Source organism: Quercus suber, unplaced genomic scaffold (genome assembly GCF_002906115.3).
Source record: "Quercus suber isolate HL8 unplaced genomic scaffold, Cork oak 2.0 scaffold_33, whole genome shotgun sequence".
NCBI classification, from domain to species: Eukaryota; Viridiplantae; Streptophyta; class Magnoliopsida; order Fagales; family Fagaceae; genus Quercus; species Quercus suber.
In genome coordinates this window covers 577,586-600,303 of record NW_027069498.1, presented here as the reverse complement: position 1 = coordinate 600,303, position 22,718 = coordinate 577,586, and the positions used below count along the sequence as shown (strand labels likewise).

Here is a 22,718-nt window from a genome sequence, read left to right as displayed (position 1 = left end):
TTGTGGAAAAGTTGTAAAAATGTTGTGGACATAACATTTTTTTTTTTTTTTTTTTTTAATTTGGAAAGTACAACTGATGCCAAGTCTTTAATCTTTTGTTGACTTTAGGTCTTCTCAAATAATGCAAAACACATCATACAAATAGTATGAACTAGTCATCACTAGGAAACATTTTCCAAGATATATACGAATCAGGAAGGCACAGTTAACGCCTAATTCTCTGGCCTCTTCTTGATTTTACGTATTCTCAAATAATGCAATACATTCTCTCAAAATAATAATAATAATATATATAATAATATAATAATAATGCAATACATATAATGGTAATACCAAATGTGTAGATAGACTTGGCAATATTGGATTTAACCCAGAGTAAAAACGGATTGACTCATGATCCATTTTTTTTTTTTTTTTTGAGAAAGAATTGACCCATGATAGACCTCTTTTTTAAAACGTTTTTTTAGTAAACAAATAAAATCATATTTGTTTATAATTTCATACTTTCATTGTTTGGTTTAGTTTTAGGAGCACATTGTTCATAAAAAAGGGGGAAGTTAACAAATATAAAAAAATAAAAATAAAAAGTCTGCCATGCCATTATTTAAAAACCACATAAGCTATACAAGTAACCAATCACTACCATACTACGGCACTAGAATTGCATTACCAAAAAAAATGTAGCTGCTGCAACAATAACTATCTAAAGATAAAGTTCAAAATTGAAAAGAAAAAAAAAAAAAATTGGTTATTTAATCTTAGCATTGGGAAAAATTAAAAATTCTTACTCCATACTAATCTTCTCTTTTGCCTAAGAATGTGAAAGTTTTGTTGTGCACAAAAAGTTGTTTATATGGATTTGAAAGTAATTTAATTTATATAATAGTCATAGTTATAAAATGTTAAATCTTTATTATTGATTTACTTTCATGGTATACTTAAGTTATATTAAAATTTTGTATTGTAGATGAAGTGACTAACAAAACTACTCGACAACTTGAGTTGTAATTTACAAGTATAAAGACTTTCAGTGCTAGATTTACTACTAACGTTGAGTAGATTAAGTGCAATTCATATTAAATATTTACTTATTCTAATTTACCTAATATGTTATGTTTTATTTTTAATTTAATTATCTCTCAAGGTAATTAATAATATAGCTTAATTTTATTTTACATGCAACTGGAATAGGTGCATCTAGGAAGGTTGAGAAGTGATAACTTGAAATGGTCCATGACATCATTTTATAATATTGTGTGTGTGTGTTATTTTATGGTTATGATATCATTAGTGAAATTTGAATTTGAATTGTGTAAATTTTAAATATATACCTTTAAATCGGTTTATTTGCATTTTTATGGTGGTTTGAACCCAAGCGTTGGAATTTTTAAAGAATTGTGCATTTTCCATTCCAAGTTTGGTGGTTAAAAGATCAGACCCTAAACAAGTAAACATTGTCTAGGAAGAAAAGTCTTTGGTTTCTTGTTGGGTTTTGGTCTTCTAGTCTTCTTGTTTAGTGCCTGCCAACTGTAAGCGAAAGAAAAAAACACGCTTTGCATTTATTAGAATTTTTTTTGGTAAGCATTTATTAGATATATTGTAATGATGATGTGGACTGTTTGGTAACAATATATATGTGGGATGCCGGTGGCCTGTTTCATCTCAAGATCAGTTGGAATCATAAGTGAGAGAGTTGGACAAAAACTTTGTCAGTCTTACTGTCATAGAAAATCAGAAAAAGAAAAAAAAGTAATGGAGTCGGGATGTTTTTGGTGGTGGGTAGTGTTAATTTTGGTTCAATTTGGTGTGAATGGGTGCTTTGGTTGCTGGGAACAAGAGAAAGCAGCTCTCTTGCAACTCAAAGCTTCCATAAACTCCACAGCTTATATAGATTATTTACCAACTTGGAATTCAACCCACAACAAGAGTGATTGCTGTGATTGGGAAGTAGTGAAGTGCAACAACACTACGGGGCGTGTAATCCAACTTGATCTTGGTGGGATAATCTCTTGGAGTAGGGAAGATTGGTGTTTAAATGCCTCTTTATTTCTTCCCTTTGAAGAGCTCCAGTACCTCGATTTGGATGATAATCATATTAGTAGATGGGTCCCAAATGAAGGTATGTTCATATCTTAAGCAAAGTCAATTGGTAGTATTTGTTGAAATTATGTTTTACTTCTTGCCTTATATTTTTCTTTTTGAATTTTCAAACGAGAAATTAGTTGTGGCTTAGGATTCACTTTATACTATAAATGGGTTGTGGGAATATATAGTTGTGGACATAGAAACTAAAGCTTCTACTAAATTGCAGGTTTTGAAAGATTCTCAGCGTTGCGCAAGTTGGAGATGCTTAACTTGGCTAATAATCGTTTCAACAACAGCATCCTGTCATCGTTTAGTGGAATTTCTTCGTTGAAGGTACTAGATTTGAGTGAAAACAAATTGAATGGATCATTCCACACCCAAGGTAAATCTTTTACCTAAAATTATTTTTGTGGGTAGAATATATTGAGTTTTAAGTAAAAAAGTTAATGTGATAATTTCTTATTAAATAGTGTAAAACATGAGTTTTACATCCTATCGTCACCAAATTCAAACTCTTTAAATTAAGGTATTTAAAAGAATGTTATTCTATTAATATATAGTTAATACAATCATGAAAGAATTTAAGTCTTATCAATTTGTGGATTGATTTGAAATAAATTGGGTAAATTGATTTCAACTTAATTACCCAAGTGTTATGCCAAGGAGACTCTCAGAATTCAAAATCATCTTTTGTCGTTAACATTTACTTCAAACACACACACACACACATAAATATATATATAATCCCTTATTTTTAGATCATCAAATCCAAATATAACCTTAAAATAAGAGAAATTTTATGTCCACAATATTTTCACAATACTTTCATATCAAATCTTAAGTGGTGACTTATTATTAGCTATTACCGGTGGACATAGCACTTCTCTTAAAATAATCCAAATAAAATCAACTAAAGAAATTATTATTTTTTCTTTATTATTATAGACTTTTCTATTTTTTTTCATAATGCCAAAATTTTTAATTCATCCTAATTTTGGAGTTATGAATTCGTCTAGTGAGATTTATGCCTTTTAGTATTTTACAATGAAATAGACAAGAGTGTTATATGATCTATTACCAAATAATAAACAAGCCCACAAAATAATAATAATAATAATAATAAAAAATAAGCCCACAAACAAAATAATGACTTTTTAAATTCAAAGGGGTTGGCTTAGTGGTTTCTAAGTTCTCTGATATTCATAAGCTCCTAGGTTTGAAACCTCTTGCTAGCATTTTGGGGTTACTCCATGGAATTTCTCCTTGTAATAACATGGTGCGCATGAGATTGGAGAATTGCATATACTCGAGTGAATAGTCAGATACTCGAAAAAGTTTGAACACCTTCTATTTTCTAAAAAAAATCATTGTTTATTGATGAGGTATATTCGAACCACAAAAAAATCCAAGGTAAGAAAAGAATTTATGGGGAATCACGTGACACTGTTGACTATATTCCTAAAACATTTGTAAGAAAAGCCATTGTTTACTAAATGAGATATTTTTAACATTTAGAAAAGTCCATATCAAAGATGGAAATCTATATAAATACTAACCTATAACCTATGCAAACGCATAAATGCATTTAAATTATATTATATTTTTATTATAAAATATAAATAATTAGACAAATTATTCAAAAAAAAAAATAGCATGTAACACATGCATATGTACAGATACATTTAAAATTCAGCACAATTTTTATCATAAAAATATAAATAATTAGTCAAATTATTTTATAAAGAAATTAAATGTGATTAGTCACATTTTAAAATTCTTACTCAAATTTGAAATTACTTACGATAATTTTTTCTCTAATTTGTAATAAGAAAGAATGTGTGATGATTTTTGTTGTGTGGTGAATTTTATTGAGTATATGTGATTAGTTTTTTTTTTTTTTTTTTAAATTTTATAGTTCATTAATATTTTATTTTTAGTATTTTGCACTCATTAACTTACTCAACATAAAGATTAAAAAATTTAAGTGGACACATGACACAAACTTAAATGGATAATTCTTTCTAAAAAAAAAGTGAATAATTAGTCAAATAGTTGAAGAGGTTTGGATACTCTTATTTGTCCCAAAAAAAAAAAATTATAATGTGGTCGTCACATAAATTTAGATACATGATACAAAATTGGATTCTAATTTCAAATTTCAATTAAAAAAATTATTATTTATTTTTATATGTACGCATGGAATTCAAAGCATTTAGCGGTTTGGAGGAGCTCCATTTGACTGGCAATGAGATCGATGACTTCGTGATAACCAAAGGTAATTTCTAAATTATATGTTCATGGATTCAAATCAAATTCCTTCTTTTATATGGTATGTCAAATGATTATTATATATTTTATTTTACCTATAGGTTCAAACAACTTAGGTGAGCTGCAAGTCCTACATTTGGGTTGGAACAAATTTAGTGCACGGATTTTTGAGTCATTGAGCACCTTCCCATCATTGAAGACCTTAAATCTAAGATATAACAATTTGGAAGGATCGTTTACAATCGAAGGTAAATTATACCATTCTTTTTTAAAAAATTAAAAGGAAAATTATACCATTTACATTGATTTGTTTTCTCTTAATTTAATTTTTATTAGTAATGAATTGACTATTTTATATATAAATAATATGAACCATATGCTTATAATTAATTGAGATTATGGATAAAAATTATTAAAATAATGAGTTTGGATAAAATTATACTTTCCATTTTGTGATTTAATCTTGCCCCAAAATTGAAATCCTAACTCTGCCATTGCTCATAATCTTTTGCTGTGACTAATTCATGCCATACTATATTACTCACTCTTTCATAATTTCTATACCTAAAAACTTTTATTATTGTTTTAGAGTTACGNATTTATGCCTTTTAGTATTTTACAATGAAATAGACAAGAGTGTTATATGATCTATTACCAAATAATAAACAAGCCCACAAAATAATAATAATAATAATAATAAAAAATAAGCCCACAAACAAAATAATGACTTTTTAAATTCAAAGGGGTTGGCTTAGTGGTTTCTAAGTTCTCTGATATTCATAAGCTCCTAGGTTTGAAACCTCTTGCTAGCATTTTGGGGTTACTCCATGGAATTTCTCCTTGTTATAACATGGTGCGCATGAGATTGGAGAATTGCATATACTCGAGTGAATAGTCAGATACTCAAAAAAGTTTAAACACCTTCATTGGAAAAAAAAAAAAAAAACTATTTTAATAATATTCATATTTTGGTGTTAGGACTCATCAAACTCCTATCTAGCTGTTTCCGTGATGGTCAAGGGAGTAAATCTCATTAGACAGATACATAAACACAAAATTTAAAGAATTAAATTTTTTGACATTAAAGAAATATTAAAGCTGCTGAGTACGTCCATACTACGTACATCATTTCGTAAATAAAATTAAAAATCAAAAAGAGAAAGCTAATTTATTCTTTAAAAAAAATTAAAATTTAAAATTAAAAAAAAAAAAAAAAAAAAAAACCCTTATCAAAGGATATGATTCTTTCTCGGAACATTCGAAACCCATGATGAAATATTTAAGAATTTTATTGAGTATATGTGATTAGTTTTTTTTTTTTTTTTTTAAATTTTATAGTTCATTAATATTTTATTTTTAGTATTTTGCACTCATTAACTTACTCAACATAAAGATTAAAAAATTTAAGTGGACACATGACACAAACTTAAATGGATAATTCTTTCTAAAAAAAAAGTGAATAATTAGTCAAATAGTTGAAGAGGTTTGGATACTCTTATTTGTCCCAAAAAAAAAAAATTATAATGTGGTCGTCACATAAATTTAGATACATGATACAAAATTGGATTCTAATTTCAAATTTCAATTAAAAAAATTATTATTTATTTTTATATGTACGCATGGAATTCAAAGCATTTAGCGGTTTGGAGGAGCTCCATTTGACTGGCAATGAGATCGATGACTTCGTGATAACCAAAGGTAATTTCTAAATTATATGTTCATGGATTCAAATCAAATTCCTTCTTTTATATGGTATGTCAAATGATTATTATATATTTTATTTTACCTATAGGTTCAAACAACTTAGGTGAGCTGCAAGTCCTACATTTGGGTTGGAACAAATTTAGTGCACGGATTTTTGAGTCATTGAGCACCTTCCCATCATTGAAGACCTTAAATCTAAGATATAACAATTTGGAAGGATCGTTTACAATCGAAGGTAAATTATACCATTCTTTTTTAAAAAATTAAAAGGAAAATTATACCATTTACATTGATTTGTTTTCTCTTAATTTAATTTTTATTAGTAATGAATTGACTATTTTATATATAAATAATATGAACCATATGCTTATAATTAATTGAGATTATGGATAAAAATTATTAAAATAATGAGTTTGGATAAAATTATACTTTCCATTTTGTGATTTAATCTTGCCCCAAAATTGAAATCCTAACTCTGCCATTGCTCATAATCTTTTGCTGTGACTAATTCATGCCATACTATATTACTCACTCTTTCATAATTTCTATACCTAAAAACTTTTATTATTGTTTTAGAGTTACGTGCACTAAACAACCTAGAGAAGCTGTATATGGATGGTTCATCCATTGATGAAAGCTTTGTTAGTAAAGTTGGAGTTATGACTTCTCTCAAAGTATTGACAATGACGAAATGTGGATTGAATGGAAGCTTATCTGCCTCAGGTAGGTTATATTCATTATGATATTGCTAGGGATCATCACAATAGTAGAAGCCAATAACTAATCGTCCCATTTTACAGGCTTGTGTGAACTGAGGAACCTCCGAGAGATAAGCCTCTCCAACAATCATTTTGAAGGGATATTGCCTTCATGTATGGCAAATTGGACATCACTTCACTTTTTGGATCTCTCTCACAATCACTTCAGTGGGAATGTCCATTCCCTATCTGATTTGAGATCACTTGAGTTCCTTTCATTGTCAAATAATGAATTCTTGAACCCAATCACCTTCTCCTCCTTTTTTAACCTCTCGAATCTCAAGTTCCTATTAAGTGATAACAACAAAATTGTCCTTGAAACAAACTCTCATACTAGGGTTCCAACCTTCCAATTAAGGCTTTTCAGGTTGTCAAAGTGTTCATTTAATGGACTCAATACAACGCTTTCCACATTCCTTCATTACCAATGTGATTTGCGAGAAATTGATCTCTCCCACAACAATTTGAAGGGGAAGTTCCCCACTTGGTTGTTAGAGAACAATACAAGATTGGAGGTTCTTATTTTAAAAAATAACTCTTTCACAGGGTCTTTCCTGGTGCCATATCATCATCTTCATCCCAACATTAAGGTGATAGATATTTCAAGTAATTACTTACAAGGTCCAATTCCTACGAACTTCGGTTTGATTTTTCCAAATTTAGAGTATTTCAACCTCTCTAACAATGCATTTCAAGGTAGTATTCCTTCTTCTTTTGGGAATTTGGTTTCTTTGTGGGGTTTAGACTTGTCTAAAAATAATTTATCAGGAACAATGCCAGTGCATTTCACAATGGGTTGCTACTCCCTATATTTTCTCAAATTGTCGTATAATAATTTCAATGGCCAAATATTTCCTACCAATTTTAATTTGACTAATTTGGAACATTTATATTTGGACAACAATCACTTCTCAGGAAAGATCCCAAATAGCATCTCATTGATGATTGATTGTGCCACAATTGATTTTAGTAATAACAATTTGTTAGGCATGCTTCCAATGTGGATGGGGAACATGTCATATTTAACGACAGTTGTTATGGCCAATAATCAACTGGAAGGTCCTATTCCAATTGAGTTATGCAAACTCGTTAATCTTGAATTTTTTGACCTCTCTGATAACAATTTGTTTGGCTTTGTTCCATCTTGCTTCAATTCGTCAAGCATCCAGTTCTTTCATCTAAATAAAAATTTGTTTAGTGGTCCAATTCCAAATGTATTCCAAAACAACTCCAATTTGGTTACATTAAATCTTCGAGATAACTACCTAAATGGAAGCATTCCTGATTGGATCGGGAGTGTCTCATCATTGAGCATTCTCCTTTTGGGAGCAAATCATTTAGAAGGTAGGATTCCAATTCAACTATGCCTTTTGCAAAACTTAAACTTGTTGGATCTTTCCTACAATAAACTTTTTGGTCCAATACCCCATTGCTTAAGTAATTTTACATTTAAGGCATCAGATCATGATTTTATTTTAGGAGGTCCATTAAGCTTCTCTACTGGTCAAACAAGTAGTCAATTAACATGGGCATATCCAATGACTCCAACATGGGACGGATTTGCGTATGAAGAGCCAACAATTGAAACCTTAGCTCCTGTGAATTTGAAACAAGAGGTGGAGTTCACAACAAAGAGTAATACTTACTCCTACAAGGGAGACATTCTCAACTACATGTCTGGAGTTGACCTCTCATGCAATAGGTTAGCAGGTGAAATACCGCCCGAACTTGGAAAGATAAGCAACAACTTACGTGCAATGAACTTGTCGCACAACAATTTAACAGGACCAATTCCCACATCAATCTCAAACCTGAAGCAAATGGAGAGCTTGGATCTTTCCTACAATAATTTAAATGGTAGAATCCCTCCTCAATTGACTGAAATGACCTCTTTGGAAGTCTTTAGTGTGGCATACAACAACTTATCAGGTAAAACACCAGACATAAAAAATCAATTCATTACTTTTGATGAAAGCAGTTATGAGGGGAACCCTCTCTTGTGTGGACCTCCATTGCATAATGATTGCACCAAAATTGGACCACCATTTACAACACCAGTGGAATATAAGGAGGAAGAAGGTGGTAGTTTCATGGACATGAGTGTCTTCTACATAAGTTTTGTGGTGGCTTACATAACGATATTGTTGGGAATTGTTGCAGTTCTTTACATAAATCCTTATTGGCGTAGGGCATGGTTTAACCTCATTGAAGTGTGCATTGACACTTGCTACTGTTTTGTTGTGGTTCATTACCGTAAATTGCTCAAGTTTAGGCTTGCATAGCCATGCATTTTACATGTACGTGTGTCTCTTTGTGTTGGATTTTGAATCCAAACTTTGAATTTTTAGTATTGTGTTGTGTAAGGCTTGTATTTTTTTCTGCAAATCAAACTTATCGACAAACATTTTTTTTTTCTCACTTTTTTATTCTAAAATATATGAGTGGTAGATTTTAGAAATATATTGTATTAAATGTATGGGTAAAATATGTATTTGGTCTTTATCATTTACACCATATTTCAATTTGGTCCCTAACTATAACTTATTGGTTACAATTTTAAACTTACCACTAGAATTACTTTTTCGCCCTACCCATAACAACCCATAACAATCTGCCACTTAGGATTTGTTATAAAAATGTTATGAAAATGTTATGGACATAGCATTTCCCATAACAAAAATAAAAATCAACTCAAATATATTTAGGAGGAACTACGTATTTGGTCCATATCCTTTATATGGGCAAATAGCCAAAATAAAATTTTAGTTTATTGTCACATTAATGGAAACTAATTTTAGTTTGAATGTTTGTTATGTCAGCAATTTCCATTCAAAAGATAATAACATGAACTAAATTGACACGAAACTGAAAGGTTAGGGGTTAAATTGACACTATTGGAAGGTTAGAGACCAAAGTGAAATATGATGTAAAAGATAGGGACCAAATATTTTGTTTATCGTAAATATATTTGAATTTTTTTTTTATGAAAAATTGTACGTCCACAACATTTTTATAACACTTTCACAACAAATTCTAAGTGGCAGATTGTTATGGGTTTTTATTGGTAAGGCAAAAAAGTAATTCAGTGGTAATTTCAAATTAGAATCAATAAAAACTAATAACCTATGATTTATTATGAAAGTATTGTGAAAATATTGTGAACGTAGCACTTCTCTTTGGTTATTGATAAACATCATTTTGTATTGGTATCCCTAACATCACTCTTTCTCCTTTGTACATAAATATGTAATTAATAAATTCGGCTTTGCAATTGTTATACTATTGGGTACTTGGGCCAATAATTTTTCACCTTTGAGGTCCATCCTTATTTCATAATATTGATAGTATTTTTAGTTTTTCACATCATTGGTGAATGCACCTAGGGTAGTCCCCTTAGTATTTTTTTTCTTTCTTCAATGGAAACGAATTATTTTATCTATCTTTGCCTAAGGGTGCGTTTGTTTCGGCAGTAAACGGAATCCGGAAAATATTTTACACCCGGGTCCATGTTTGGAGCCACCTGAAAATAAAGTCAAACTGAAAATAGAATTTAGTTTGACCGAAAAAATCCTTGCCAACCCGTAAAATCATTTCCGTTCCTATTTTTCCTTCAAATGCTTTTTGGAATTACTTACTCCTCACACACTCCTCTCACACAAGCACCATCCTCATTTCAACTCCAGCCCACGCACTAACCTCAACTCCACACACAGTTCAACGCCAAGCTCCGGCCACCCAGCCAAGCTAAGACCAGCCCAGATCATGCCGCCCCCACCGCCACCCCCTCTGCCCAGATCATGTCGCACAACCGAGATCGCACCCCACCACCAGGATCGCATCCCAGCACCGGCGAGATCTCATCCACCTCACCACCATGCTCCACTGCTGCATGTCTTCGATCCACCATCGCCATCACCTAAGCTACCTCCTCCATGAGCTCCAATCCACATCCAAGCTACCCATCTACCCACATAACCCAATCTCCATTTCGACAAACCCACACCCACCCGATCTAGCTGCCGTCATCCTCTGTTGGTATCGATCTCTCTCTTTCCCGATCTGGCTACCGCCATCCTTTGTTGATAACGATCTCTCTCTTTCTCGATCTATCTCTCACTCTTTCTTCCTCCTCTCACCGAGTATATTATGTATATATTGTGAATAAATGATTTTATTTTGATTTTTGGTTGTGTTAAATGAAATTTTCTGGTATAAAATTTGTTTGTTAAATGAGAAAATGTGAAGCATTTGTAGGAAAATAGCATTTTCAGAATATTACCAAACACTGAAAATCATTTTTCGAACTATTTTCTATTGCAGAACCAAACGCCCAGATTTCATTTTCCTTACGGGAATTCATTTTCGCCTGCATGCATTTTACACTCGGAATTCAATTTACATCAAACCAAACGCAGCCTATGTAGTAAATTAAGCAGGAATTTTAATATGTATTTAATTACGTCATTTTTTCTAATAATTTAATCAATTATTTATATTTGCATGGGTTACATGATAGTCTATTAAAAGCTAAAATTTAGAAAAAATCCAATTAGATAAGATGTGATTATCTAGGAAAACCAATGAAACAACTCGTTTCAAGGTAAAATGCCTGGGGGGAACTATCCCAAGAGGACAATCCACTATACCAAATTGAGATTTACATTCAATAATAACAATTCGTAGTAAACTTCACATATCTCACAAGAGTAACACTTAAGACTTGAAAAATATGTATTAGGGTTTTCCCTTTATACCTAGCAGTATTGGACTCAAACCTTCAACTTCTTGCTAGCTATTGAGCCTCATTTAAAATTATGCAAATTTGTAGTTCGATTGATCAAAGCTCTCCCTTTATTGATCAAGCTATTTAGTACTTGAATTCTCTTCTCTGCAGTTTGTACGTTCTTGAATCTTGACTTTTATCAACTTGAGTAATGTCTAAAACTCTTCAAAGACCCTAAGATCTAATCCTAGACAAGTTTTTGTTCTCAGTTTGCCAACATACAACAAATTTAGAACCTAAACATTTATAACTAAATATTTAGAACCTAACATGTGCCCAGCGTCCTATATAATTTTTAATTTTTGTGCCAAGTGAACTATTGAGTGTAAAATTGAAGATTCCAAATCCAATCAAATTCTAAATTGGATTTTAATTAGAGTCCCATTTTGCACCACAGCTCCATCAAATTTTTTAATTTTTATGGTAAGTGAAATATTGGGTACAAAAACCAAAGAGTCTAAATTTAATTAAATTCTAAATTTTATAATGAGAAATCATTACATATTTTTGAAAGTTATGGTTTAAAAAAGATGTAAGCTAATACCATATATAATTTACACATTGTAATTGTGATTGTTTTTAATTGTACCTGTATATAAGCACAATGTTACACACTAGTATATATATATATATATATATATATAGCCAAACCTGAAAGAAAATTCAATTAGATTCTAATAATTGTACCTGTATATAAGCACAATGTTACACACTAGTATATATATATATATATATATATATAGCCAAACCTGAAAGAAAATTCAATTAGATTCTAAATTAGAGTCAAATTTTGTGCCTTGTGTCTTATCTAATTTTTAAAATTATTTTTGTCATGTGAATTATTAGGTGTAGTCGAACGCCTTCCTAGTCTGGCTCACCTGCCTTTGAAGCTGGAATGCCTATATAGAGGAGTTTTTGAGATATTTTATTTTGCCGTATAGATTCATACATCTTAAGTAAACTACAACTACTAGACTTGAGTTGGAACAATTTTAGTGCACGAATTCTTGTGTCATCAGCTACCTTTCCATCGTTGAAGACATTAGATCTCTCATATAACAATTTGAAAGAATTGTTTACTACTAAAAATAAGTTATACCATTAAATTAACATCAAGGCGGTGGTATTTTGCATTTTTCTTTTTGCCACCGGCATAATTATAGAAAAGCATAAGCCACAACAAACCTGTTTTGAATATTTATAATCAATTTTTTTTTTTTTAAATTCAATGAAACTAAACTAGATTTAACAGAAATATAGAGGCTTTGACTTATTGTACAACCATGCACGAGGACAGACTAATTGTAACTAAGATAAATGAAAATTTATATATGAAAGAAGCCAAAAACCAATTAAGAAGATAGACAATGCCAACCTATAATCACAAATTAAAAACTTAAATTTTGTCAACCAACCTTCCTTTTATGTTACAAAAGAATTATTTTTCAAAGAGACATTATGAAACATCTATAGAAAAGTGAGAAACAATTAAATTGGTTGTCTTTTTTCTTTTTTCTTTTTTTAAATGCAATTCAATTAATTTTTAGATTAACATTAATGATCAAGTGTAAATTCAGATAAATGCAACATACCGGCACAATTTCCTGGCGCAACTGACCTTGCCTAAACCTTTACAGCGAGTACATTTTTCTGGTTTGACTCCAGGGGCTACACCACGTCCACCTGCAAATCTCCAGAAACAGAATAAAATCTTACGTTGGGAACCTTTCCTCCAAACCAAATTTACTCTACCAATCAAACAGAGCAAAACAACCAAAATTCTGAATAGGATCTGCCAGCATTCACCATACCACAAGGTTCACATGGCACATGAGTTTGAAATGTGCTTCCTTGAAAAGTCTCCATGAAGGATAGTTCAAGAGATACCTGTGATCATTAATCAATGATGAAATGCATGTCAAAAGAACCAAATCGAAAGCGTTAAAACAAATGATATGTGCATAAACAGCAAGCAAACCTTCACATCTTCACCGCCAAGTCTAGGACTGAAGAAGTCTTCGAATATCTGATCTCCGCAGTAGAGAATGCCACAGCATCCAAGTTAAAATATTGCATTAGATTTAAAAGGTGAAATTTGTTAAGAAGCTGAAGAAAACGAGATCGTTTTGTACAAAGAAGAAAAACGCAAAATGTCAAAGCACATGGTTCTCACATGACACAAAGATTAGTTGATAAAGGCCAATCAGATTAGATGCAGACACGTGTAAGGGAGGCTTCAACTAATTCTAACTCTGTAACAAACTCCTTAATCCACGGATCAATTAGTTAGACACGTGTAGTAGTTAGTTTTGCTGTTTTTGATTTTTTTTCCTCTTCTTTTATGCTCAGCTTGTACATATAAAAGCAGAGCTTGGGCCTGTAGTAAGTTATCAGGCTGTATCTTAAATTTTGTTTTTCTCCCACTTATAAGTAACCCACAAAATATAAATTTCAAAGCAATTGAAATTTTAATTACAAAAAATTTTTGGCACCAAATATGGATTGATAGTAGTAAGTAAAAGAGTAATGTTAGCGGTGGACTTAGATAAGAACTAGTAAAACTTTGCCAACTAAACTGTTATGAAAAATATTGTGAATTTTTTTGTATATTGTTTTTTTTTTTTTTTTGAGAAGTACTACATCAAATCCAAGGTGTTAAGTTGTTACTGGTTCTAAATTCTAATTTGAATCCACCATTGAAATTATTTTTTTTGCTATGATCCATAACAACTTGTAACAACATATGCTACATAAAATTTGTTGTAAAAATGTCGTGAAAAATGTTATTGATGTATTATTTCTTTCTCTCTTCTTTTTTTGTTTTTTGTTTGATATAAAAATGTTATTTTATTTATTGACTAATATTTGGGTTTAATTAATACTATTACAATAATAAAAATAATCGTATTGGTTAAAATTTGGGGGCCTTTTATTTACATGGGCTCTAAACGATCGCCTCAATTACTTATATAATATAGAGCCAGCACTGCTAAAACTACTCCCCTAATTCCAAGTTTTAGCTCCATACTATGTACACTAGCAACAAAAGAAAAGCTCCAAATGCAAATAATGTTTACACTGGCTTGGCAAAAATTATGATAATATGAATGATGAAATTGTTTTTTGTTTTTTGTTTTTTTTTTGTTTTTTTGTTTTTTTGTTGAGAAAAATGGATGATGAAATTGTTGTGCAACTAATTAAGGCAGTTTTGTTTCTCATCAAAATAAATAAATAAATAAATTAAGACAATTATGATTAAGTGTGTGATGAACTTGTTGCAACTTATGGATGCAACTCAGAAAGATTTGTTTTTTGATGGCCCAAATATTATGGTGCAGGTACGCTATGCATTTAAAGGAGCAATTGAAGATGGACCACTTATCAGGTGGCAAATGCAATTTGCAAGAGGCCACGAAGCAAAGACAGGATACTGTGTACAATTATGTGATCCCTGCTTTTTTTTTCCTTTGCAGTAGATGTGGACTTGGTGGGAGTTTGCTTCCCTAACAATTTTTGAATTCTATAAATGTTGTTTAGCACCAAAACAAGCAATGCCCAAATTTTCAGTACAACTAAAACTAAAGAAGGCAGCACTCAAAGAAAAAAAAAAAGAAAGTGTTAAGGCAGCACTTATGCAATAAAAGCACTGACAAAATAGAGCCACAAATCGATAAAACTAAAACCAATAGAACAATTCTGAAAGAATGTACTTACATTGTCTCGGAAGAAATCTTTAAATGGATTATGAAAATCATTGGGAACGCCACCGTCTTCTTGTTGTACATATGCTGATGTGTCCCAGTTGGATTAATAGAAGGATAGTCTATTCAAGACGACTAATCTCCAAGAATGGGGAAAAGGAAAGGAAATTTTGGTTTAATTCTTTGTTGCCTCTTATTCATCATGATTCAACTTAAATACATACCAAATAACCATAACTGATAACAATGACAGCTATTCTACCTTAGCCGCAACTTTGGCTAAACTAGATAATAATTATAACACTTATCCTAGATAAAGATAACAATCTAATAACAAATGATAATAACAAAAGATAGCAGCAACCTAATCTCCCAGTTACAAACAACTGAAGGAGTCCTTTATTAAACTAAACTCCTGGAGGCAGAGGCAATCTTCATAGCAAATCCACGGTACTACTTAGCAGGTGAGTGTAATCCAGACACAAGGCTTTGGGACACAACATTCCTTTCCCCTTGAAGAAAAATCTTGTCCTCAAGATTTAAATTTGAAAATTGTTGCTGGAGTGCATCATAGGGCTCCCACGTGGCATCTTCCTCATTGGTTCCAACCCACTGCACCAAGGCTTCGTGCAACACTTTCTTGCCATTCTTAACCCAACGAAAATCAATTATACATTTGGGCTCCAAGACCATTGTGCCATTGTCCCTCACGTTGGGTAACTCTGGTGCTACACGATCAGAATGTCCTAGCTTCTTTTTTAACTGCGAGACATGAAAGACCGGATGTAATCGAGAGTGGGTCGGCAACTCCAATCGATAAGCCACCTTCCCCAACCGCTCAACAATTTGATAAGGTCCATAAAAACGCGGCGAGAGCTTCATATTCCCTCGTACTCTTAAGGACATTTGCCGAAAGGGTTGTAACTTTAGATAAACCATTTCACCCGGTTGAAACTCTAGCTCGCGACGGTGGCGATCTTCATACAATTTCATCCGATGTTGGGCCTTAAATAAATTCTCCCTTAGCTGCTTTAATATCTCATCTCTCTGTCCCAAAGTGTTCTCAACTTGCGCCACTGCTGTAGTTCCATGCTCATATCTGTGAATCGTCGGTGGAGCTCGCCCATAGACCACCTCAAATGGTGTCATGCGTGTGGCGGTTTGATAGGAAGTATTGTACCAAAACTCAGCCCAAGGAAGCCACCGAACCCACTGTTTCTGTTTAGAACTCACAAAGCACCTCAAATATGTTTCCAAACATCTATTAAGAACCTCTGTTTGTCCGTCACTCTGCGGATGGTAAGCCGAACTCATATGCAGCTCAGACCCTTAAAGACGAAAGTATTCAGCCCAGAATTGACTTGTGAATGCCGGGTCTCTATCTGAAACAATGGAACGCGGCATTCCATGCAATCGCGCCACCTCTTTGACAAAGGTTTCAGCCACTGTTTTAGCCGAATATGGGTGCTTGAGGGCAATAAAATGCCCATATTTAGAGAGTCGGTCAACCACTACAAGTATCACAGAAAACCCATTAGAGGATGGAAGTCCCTCAATAAAATCCATGGAGACATCTTCCCACACACGATCCAGAATCGGTAACGGTTGAAGCAACCCACCTGGAGTTTAAGAGTCATACTTACTACGTTGACAAACATCGCAATGTTGAACATACTCCAGAATATCTCTCTTCATTCCCACCCAGTAAAAATTTGCTGCAACTCGTTTGTAAGTTCGTAATGCTCCAGAGTGCCCACCAAAGGGTGTATCATGAAATTCATGGATAATCTTCATCTTGTGACGAGATCCAGCAGGTAGAACCAGCCTCCCTTGGTACCATAGCAACCCATCATTGTCTGAAAATTTCTGAACAGCAGCCTCTCCCCTTTTAATTGCATCTCGAAGGTCAGCCAAACTTGGGTCCTGACGGGCTTCACAATGAATTTCTTCCAACCAAGCTGGCCGTGGACAAGAAATGGCAGCCAAGTCTCCATGTAACCGCGACAATGCATTAGCGGCTTTATTTTCTCGTCCGGGGCGGTACTCAATCTCATAATCATAACCCATAAGCTTCACGATCCACCTTTGCTGGTCTAGTGTTGTAATTCGTTGCTCCAAAAGATATTTTAAACTTCTGTGATCCGTACGAATTCGAAACCTTCGACCCAATAGGTAATTCCGCCAGTGATGGACAGAGTGAACAATTGCCATAAGTTCTTTCTCATAGGTTGATCGAGCTAAGGATCGACCTGCTATGGCTTTGCTGTAAAAGGCCAATGGTTGTCCTTCCTGCGTAAGCACGGCACCTAAACCTTTACCAGATGCATCGGTTTCTATCACAAATTGCTTAGAAAAATTTGGCAAGGAAAGGACTGGTGCTTGAGTCATGACCTTCTTGAGATTTTGAAATGCCTCCTCTGCTTCGGCATTCCAATGGAATGCGTCCTTCTTCAATAGCTTTGTCAAGGGTGCTGCAATGCTGCCATAATTACGAATGAATTTTCGGTAGTATCCAGTCAATCCAAGGAAACCACAGAGTGCAGTAATGTTTGTTGGAGTAGGCCATGCTTCCATGCTACGAATCTTTTCAGGATCTGCTGAAACTCCATCTGCACTGATTATGTGACCCAAATATTCTACCTTTCGCTGCCCAATTAAGCATTTAGATTGGTTGACATATAGTTGGTTTTCTAGTAAGGTGTCGAAAACCATTTGGAGATGGTGCAAGTGATCATTCCAATTTTTGCTATAAACCAATATATCATCGAAAAAGACTAGTACATACCTTCGTAATCGGGCACGAAATATGTCATTCATGAGTGATTGAAACGTGGAAGGTGCATTGGTGAGGCCGAAAGGCATTACAAGAAACTCATAGTGACCATCATGGGTGCAGAATGCTGTCTTATGGACATCTTCAGGTTGCACTCGAATTTGATGGTACCCTGACTTAAGGTCCAATTTAGTGAAATATGCAGCACCATGTAACTCATCTAACAACTCGTCTATGGTAGGAATGGGGTAACGATCCTTCACTGTAGAGCGATTTAGTGCTCGATAATCAACACAAAAACGCCAAGATCCATCTTTCTTTTTCACTAGCAAGACTGGCGATGAGAATGGACTAGAGCTGGGTCGTATAATTCCAGTAGTGAGCATCTCCTTCACCGCCCGCTCTATCTCGTTTTTTTGAATGTGAGGATAGCGGTATGGTCTAACATTAACTGGTCCGCTTCCTGGTTCCAAAGTGATCCGATGGTCATGAGATCGTGGTGGAGGCAATGTAGTGGGGATTTGAAATATGGCCTGGTACTGCTTCATAAGTTGCTGCAATGCTACTGCTTGACTTTGGCTCAACGATTCCTCCGCTGTAGGTTCTGTAGGTCCAAGTAGTGGCATGACAATAGCGCCAGTGTTGGTGGATGCCAACTTTTGAATGTGATGTACTGAGCCTTATGTAATCCGACGTCTATCTTCACCGCATATCACATATTTCTTCCCTTTGTCCCAAAACTCCATTGTGAGTTTACTCCAATCATGTAAAACTCTACCTAAGCCTTGCAACCATTGCATTCCCAAGACCACATTTGACCCTTGTAAGTCTAAGGGGTATACATTGGCTTGAAATCGGTACTCTTGGATCTCCATAGGTACAGCCAAATATATTTCTTCACATGTTAGCCGTTCTCCATTGGCCACCATCACCGCAAAGGCCGGAGACGCTGTTTTGCAACACCCCATCCGCTTGGCAAATTTCAAACTAACAAAATTGTGGGTACTCCCACTATCAATGAGAATATGTAGTGGCCTCCTGTTGATAATCCTAGTCACGCGCATAGTTTGTGGGGAAGATACTCCCACTAAGGCGTGTAGCGAAATTTCAGGAGTGGTGGTTGAGTCTTCCTCTTCCTCAATTGTCACAGTTGGACCATCAAGCTCTCCTTCTTTGCCCATGACTTCGAGCAAAAATACCTACTGCGTCTTGCATCGATGGCCTAGTCCAAATTTCTCATCACAATTGTAGCACAGTCCCTTGTCACGGCGTGCTTGCATCTCTGTCCAAGAAAGTTTTTTAAAGGTTGGGTCTTGAAGGGAACGTGGGGCAAATGGTTGGGGTGGTTGTATATTTCCTTTGGCAGGTTGTGGACTGGGCAGGAGCGCTGGTCTTGTTTGGGTGGAAGGGCGTCTAAGCCTCTGTAGTTTGTCTTCTTGTAAGCGGGCTAGACTAGTAGCATGGACCAAGGTAGTAGGTCTGAATAATTTTACCTCGGCGCGAATTTCTTCACGTAGTCCACCGATATAACTCCCCACAAGAGCCTTCTCTGGCCAATCTTGTACTCGGGCTGCCAAACGTTCGAAATTTGCTTGATATTCTCGCACTGTGCTAGTTTGGTGTAATTTGGCTAAAGCTTCATCAAAGTCTTCATAATTTGATGGCCCAAAACGGACACACAAGGCATGTGTAAATTCCTCCCATGAAACATTCGTCCTTGTTTTCTCAAACCACTGGTACCATTGAAGAGCATCGTCCAACAAATGGAAGGAAGCGAGAGTTATCTTCTCACTATTTTCTGTCCGTTGATAACGAAAGAATTTTTTCTGCCTTATAGATCCAGCCCGTTGGGTCTTCTCCATTGAATTGAGGAAAATCTACCCGAGAAAATCGAGTTTGTATTCCCCTAACAATTCCTCCATTAGTTCCTTCTGATCTGTGATTACGACTAGCAGAGCCTTCTTCATGGTGGCTGTTGTGGGCCGTTGAATTTCTTTGGCTGTCCATCCCTTCAATTTTTCGACCCATCTGAGCAATTGCATTGGCGAGGGCCTCTACGCTCTCCTTGATATCAGTAAACTCCTTAGCAAACTCTTCTCCTTGGACTTCGATCTGTCTCCAGATAGAATGGTCACTAACCTCCAAGGCTGCTATCCGATCGTCATTAGTTGTGGAACGAGTAGGTGGTGGGTTGTTCGTCATCTGGGCTCTAATACCAAATGATGTGTCCCAGTTGGATTAATAGAAGGATAGTCTATTCGAGACGACTAATCTCCAAGAATGGGGAAAAGGAAAGGAAATTTTGGTTTAATTCTTTGTTGCCTCTTATTCATCATGATTCAACTTAAATACATACCAAATAACCATAACTGATAACAATGACAGCTATTCTACCTTAGCCGCAACTTTGGCTAAACTAGATAATAATTATAACACTTATCCTAGATAAAGATAACAATCTGATAACAAATGATAATAACAAAAGATAGCAGCAACCTAATCTCCTAGTTACAAACAACTGAAGGAGTCCTTTATTAAACTAAACTCCTGGAGACAGAGGCAATCTTCTTAGCAAATCCACGGTACTACTTAGCAGGTGAGTGTAATCCAGACACAAGGCTTTGGGACACAACATATGCCTCATGGCCAACCTCTAAGATAGTGTGTACAGACAATGTAACTACAGATAAAGACTAAAGTTATAGGAAGAAAAGTGCTGAATTATGTTAAAAAATGGAAAGCTAATGTAGTTTCCAAATTTGGTCATTGGGATTGGTTTATAAATTTAATAAAATTTTTCCAATTGGTCTTTTGTCTTGTTGTTTTATTTGATTAAGCCGACAACATATTGCTCCCTCTCAAATGATCAATACTCTGTGGCAATTACTTATGGAGAGCTTGACCCAAGGCTATACTTTATGTTTCTCACCGACTAATTGAGGCCATCAATCTCCAGGCAAGCCTTCTAAACTCAAATATCAGGTATCAGTTTTTATTTATGGTGCGGAGCAAATAGCGGGTTGGGTTGGGTTTAGAATCTCCGGAAACCCAACCCAAAAAAACCCGCCCAAAATGTTATGAAATTAACGGGTTGGTTTTCAGGGTCTCAGGTAGGGTTGGCTTTTTTTTTTTTTTTGGTCCTAAAAAAAAAAAAAAAAAAAGTGTTAAGCAGCACTTATGCAATAAAAGCATACACAAAATAAAGCCACAAATCGATAGAACTAAAACCAATAGAACAATTCTGAAAGACTGAAAGAATGTACTTACATTGTCTCAGAAGAAATCTTCAAATGGATTATGGAAATCATTGGGAACGCCACCGTCTCCTTGTTGTACATATGCCTCATGGTCAACCTATAAGATAGTGTGTACAGACAATGTAACTACAGATAAAGACTAAAGTGATAGGAAGAAAAGTGCTGAATTATGTTAAAAAATGGAAAGCTAATGTAGTTTCTAAAATGCACAATTAGGTAGTATTATACAGAGTAGTTTTACTTAGATGCGAATATAAAGGCAAAGCTAGTTGATTTGCTCCCTCAAATAAAAAAGTAAACAGGATAATTCATCAAGCTTAGCTACATTAAGATTTTCAACATGTGATTAAAGCCCACTTTCCACAGTAAATAAGTTTGATTTTCAATGTCGGACTATAGTTGTTCATCCCAGTAACTAAGAACTGCAATTGTATGCATAATATTTTGGATTTAACACATACCATCTGCCACTTAAATCTAAAGGTGTGTGCGTGTGTGTGTATTTAAGCTCCAAGTTGTTGTAACGGCCCAATTGTGGGCCCAGGTTTATAAAAAACCAACAGTTTAATGGATTTGACTGGGTCTGCTTCTTGTGAGCTTATCAAACTGGTTCAGTATCCCATTCAGGGGTTTTAGTCTGCACTTGAAGAACACGAATTCCCTCATGCAAAAAGATAACAAAACTCCAAGGTTATAGAAAAGGGAAGAATGCTCTTAAGAACAGTGTTAACAGAACTTCCCGTAAGGAACAAGAAATACTCTTCCAACAATGCTCATATTATATATAGGACATCTTTCAAAGGTTTATACTATGAAAAGAATATGAATATGCAGTTAGAAAGGTTTAATTCCATGCAATTTTTTCCTATCCTTTTTTGTGTTTTCCAGAAAACGACATCTATCCAATTACTTTTCAAACAATAGGATCAACAAGAATTTCAAACACAAGTAGTTTGCATGGTAACAGGAAATTACTATTATTCAAATCCACCAGAAATATTCCAGCAGAAAGCCGGTCAACATATTATTGTAAGTTAACAAAAGCTATAACTTTGGGGGGAGGGGGGAGATTAAATGTGAAACCTGATCATATTGTTGTCGCTTCTCATCATCTTTCAAAACCTCCAACAACAATAAGAATAATAGATTAGATTATTAGATTAAAAAGTCTTGACAAGGCTAGGAGAATCTAAAGTCAAATGAAAATAAAACCTCATATGCTCTTTGAACTTCTTGAAACTTTTTCTCAGCTTCAGGATCATCTTTATTTGTATCTGGATGCAGCTTCTTAACAATGCCAGATTAACCAAAAAATCATAATAAATGGAGGCAAAAAAAAAAAAAAAAAAAAAAAAAAAAAAAAAAAAAAAAAAAAAAAAAAAAAAAATA

At 34.1% G+C, this 22,718-nt stretch overlaps 2 protein-coding genes and 1 long non-coding RNA gene across 3 annotated transcripts; 2 read left to right on the top strand and 1 right to left on the bottom strand.

Moving 5' to 3' along the window:
• The first annotated feature begins 1,602 nt into the window (after positions 1–1,602).
• Positions 1,603–4,895, top strand: LOC111982952 (cuscuta receptor 1). Its single transcript, XM_024014571.2, has 4 exons — positions 1,603–2,119; positions 2,312–2,467; positions 4,295–4,360; positions 4,455–4,895. The coding sequence occupies exons 1-4, from the start codon at positions 1,642–1,644 to the stop codon at positions 4,631–4,633; spliced, it is 879 nt and encodes a 292-aa protein (XP_023870339.2). The 5' UTR covers positions 1,603–1,641; the 3' UTR covers positions 4,634–4,895.
• Positions 4,896–5,689: 794 nt separating this feature from the next.
• Positions 5,690–9,273, top strand: LOC136066376 (cuscuta receptor 1-like). Its single transcript, XM_065770564.1, has 4 exons — positions 5,690–6,051; positions 6,146–6,292; positions 6,634–6,780; positions 6,858–9,273. Exons 1-4 carry the CDS (start codon positions 5,973–5,975, stop codon positions 9,095–9,097), a joined length of 2,613 nt encoding a protein of 870 aa, XP_065626636.1. The 5' UTR covers positions 5,690–5,972; the 3' UTR covers positions 9,098–9,273.
• An 11,430-nt stretch (positions 9,274–20,703) lies between these two features.
• Positions 20,704–22,651, bottom strand: LOC111982931 (uncharacterized). The gene is made up of 3 exons (XR_010627856.1): positions 22,542–22,651; positions 22,413–22,451; positions 20,704–20,723 (listed from the first exon to the last, which is right to left on the bottom strand). It is a non-coding gene; the product is annotated as an uncharacterized LOC111982931 (long non-coding RNA).
• Positions 22,652–22,718: the final 67 nt, after the last annotated feature.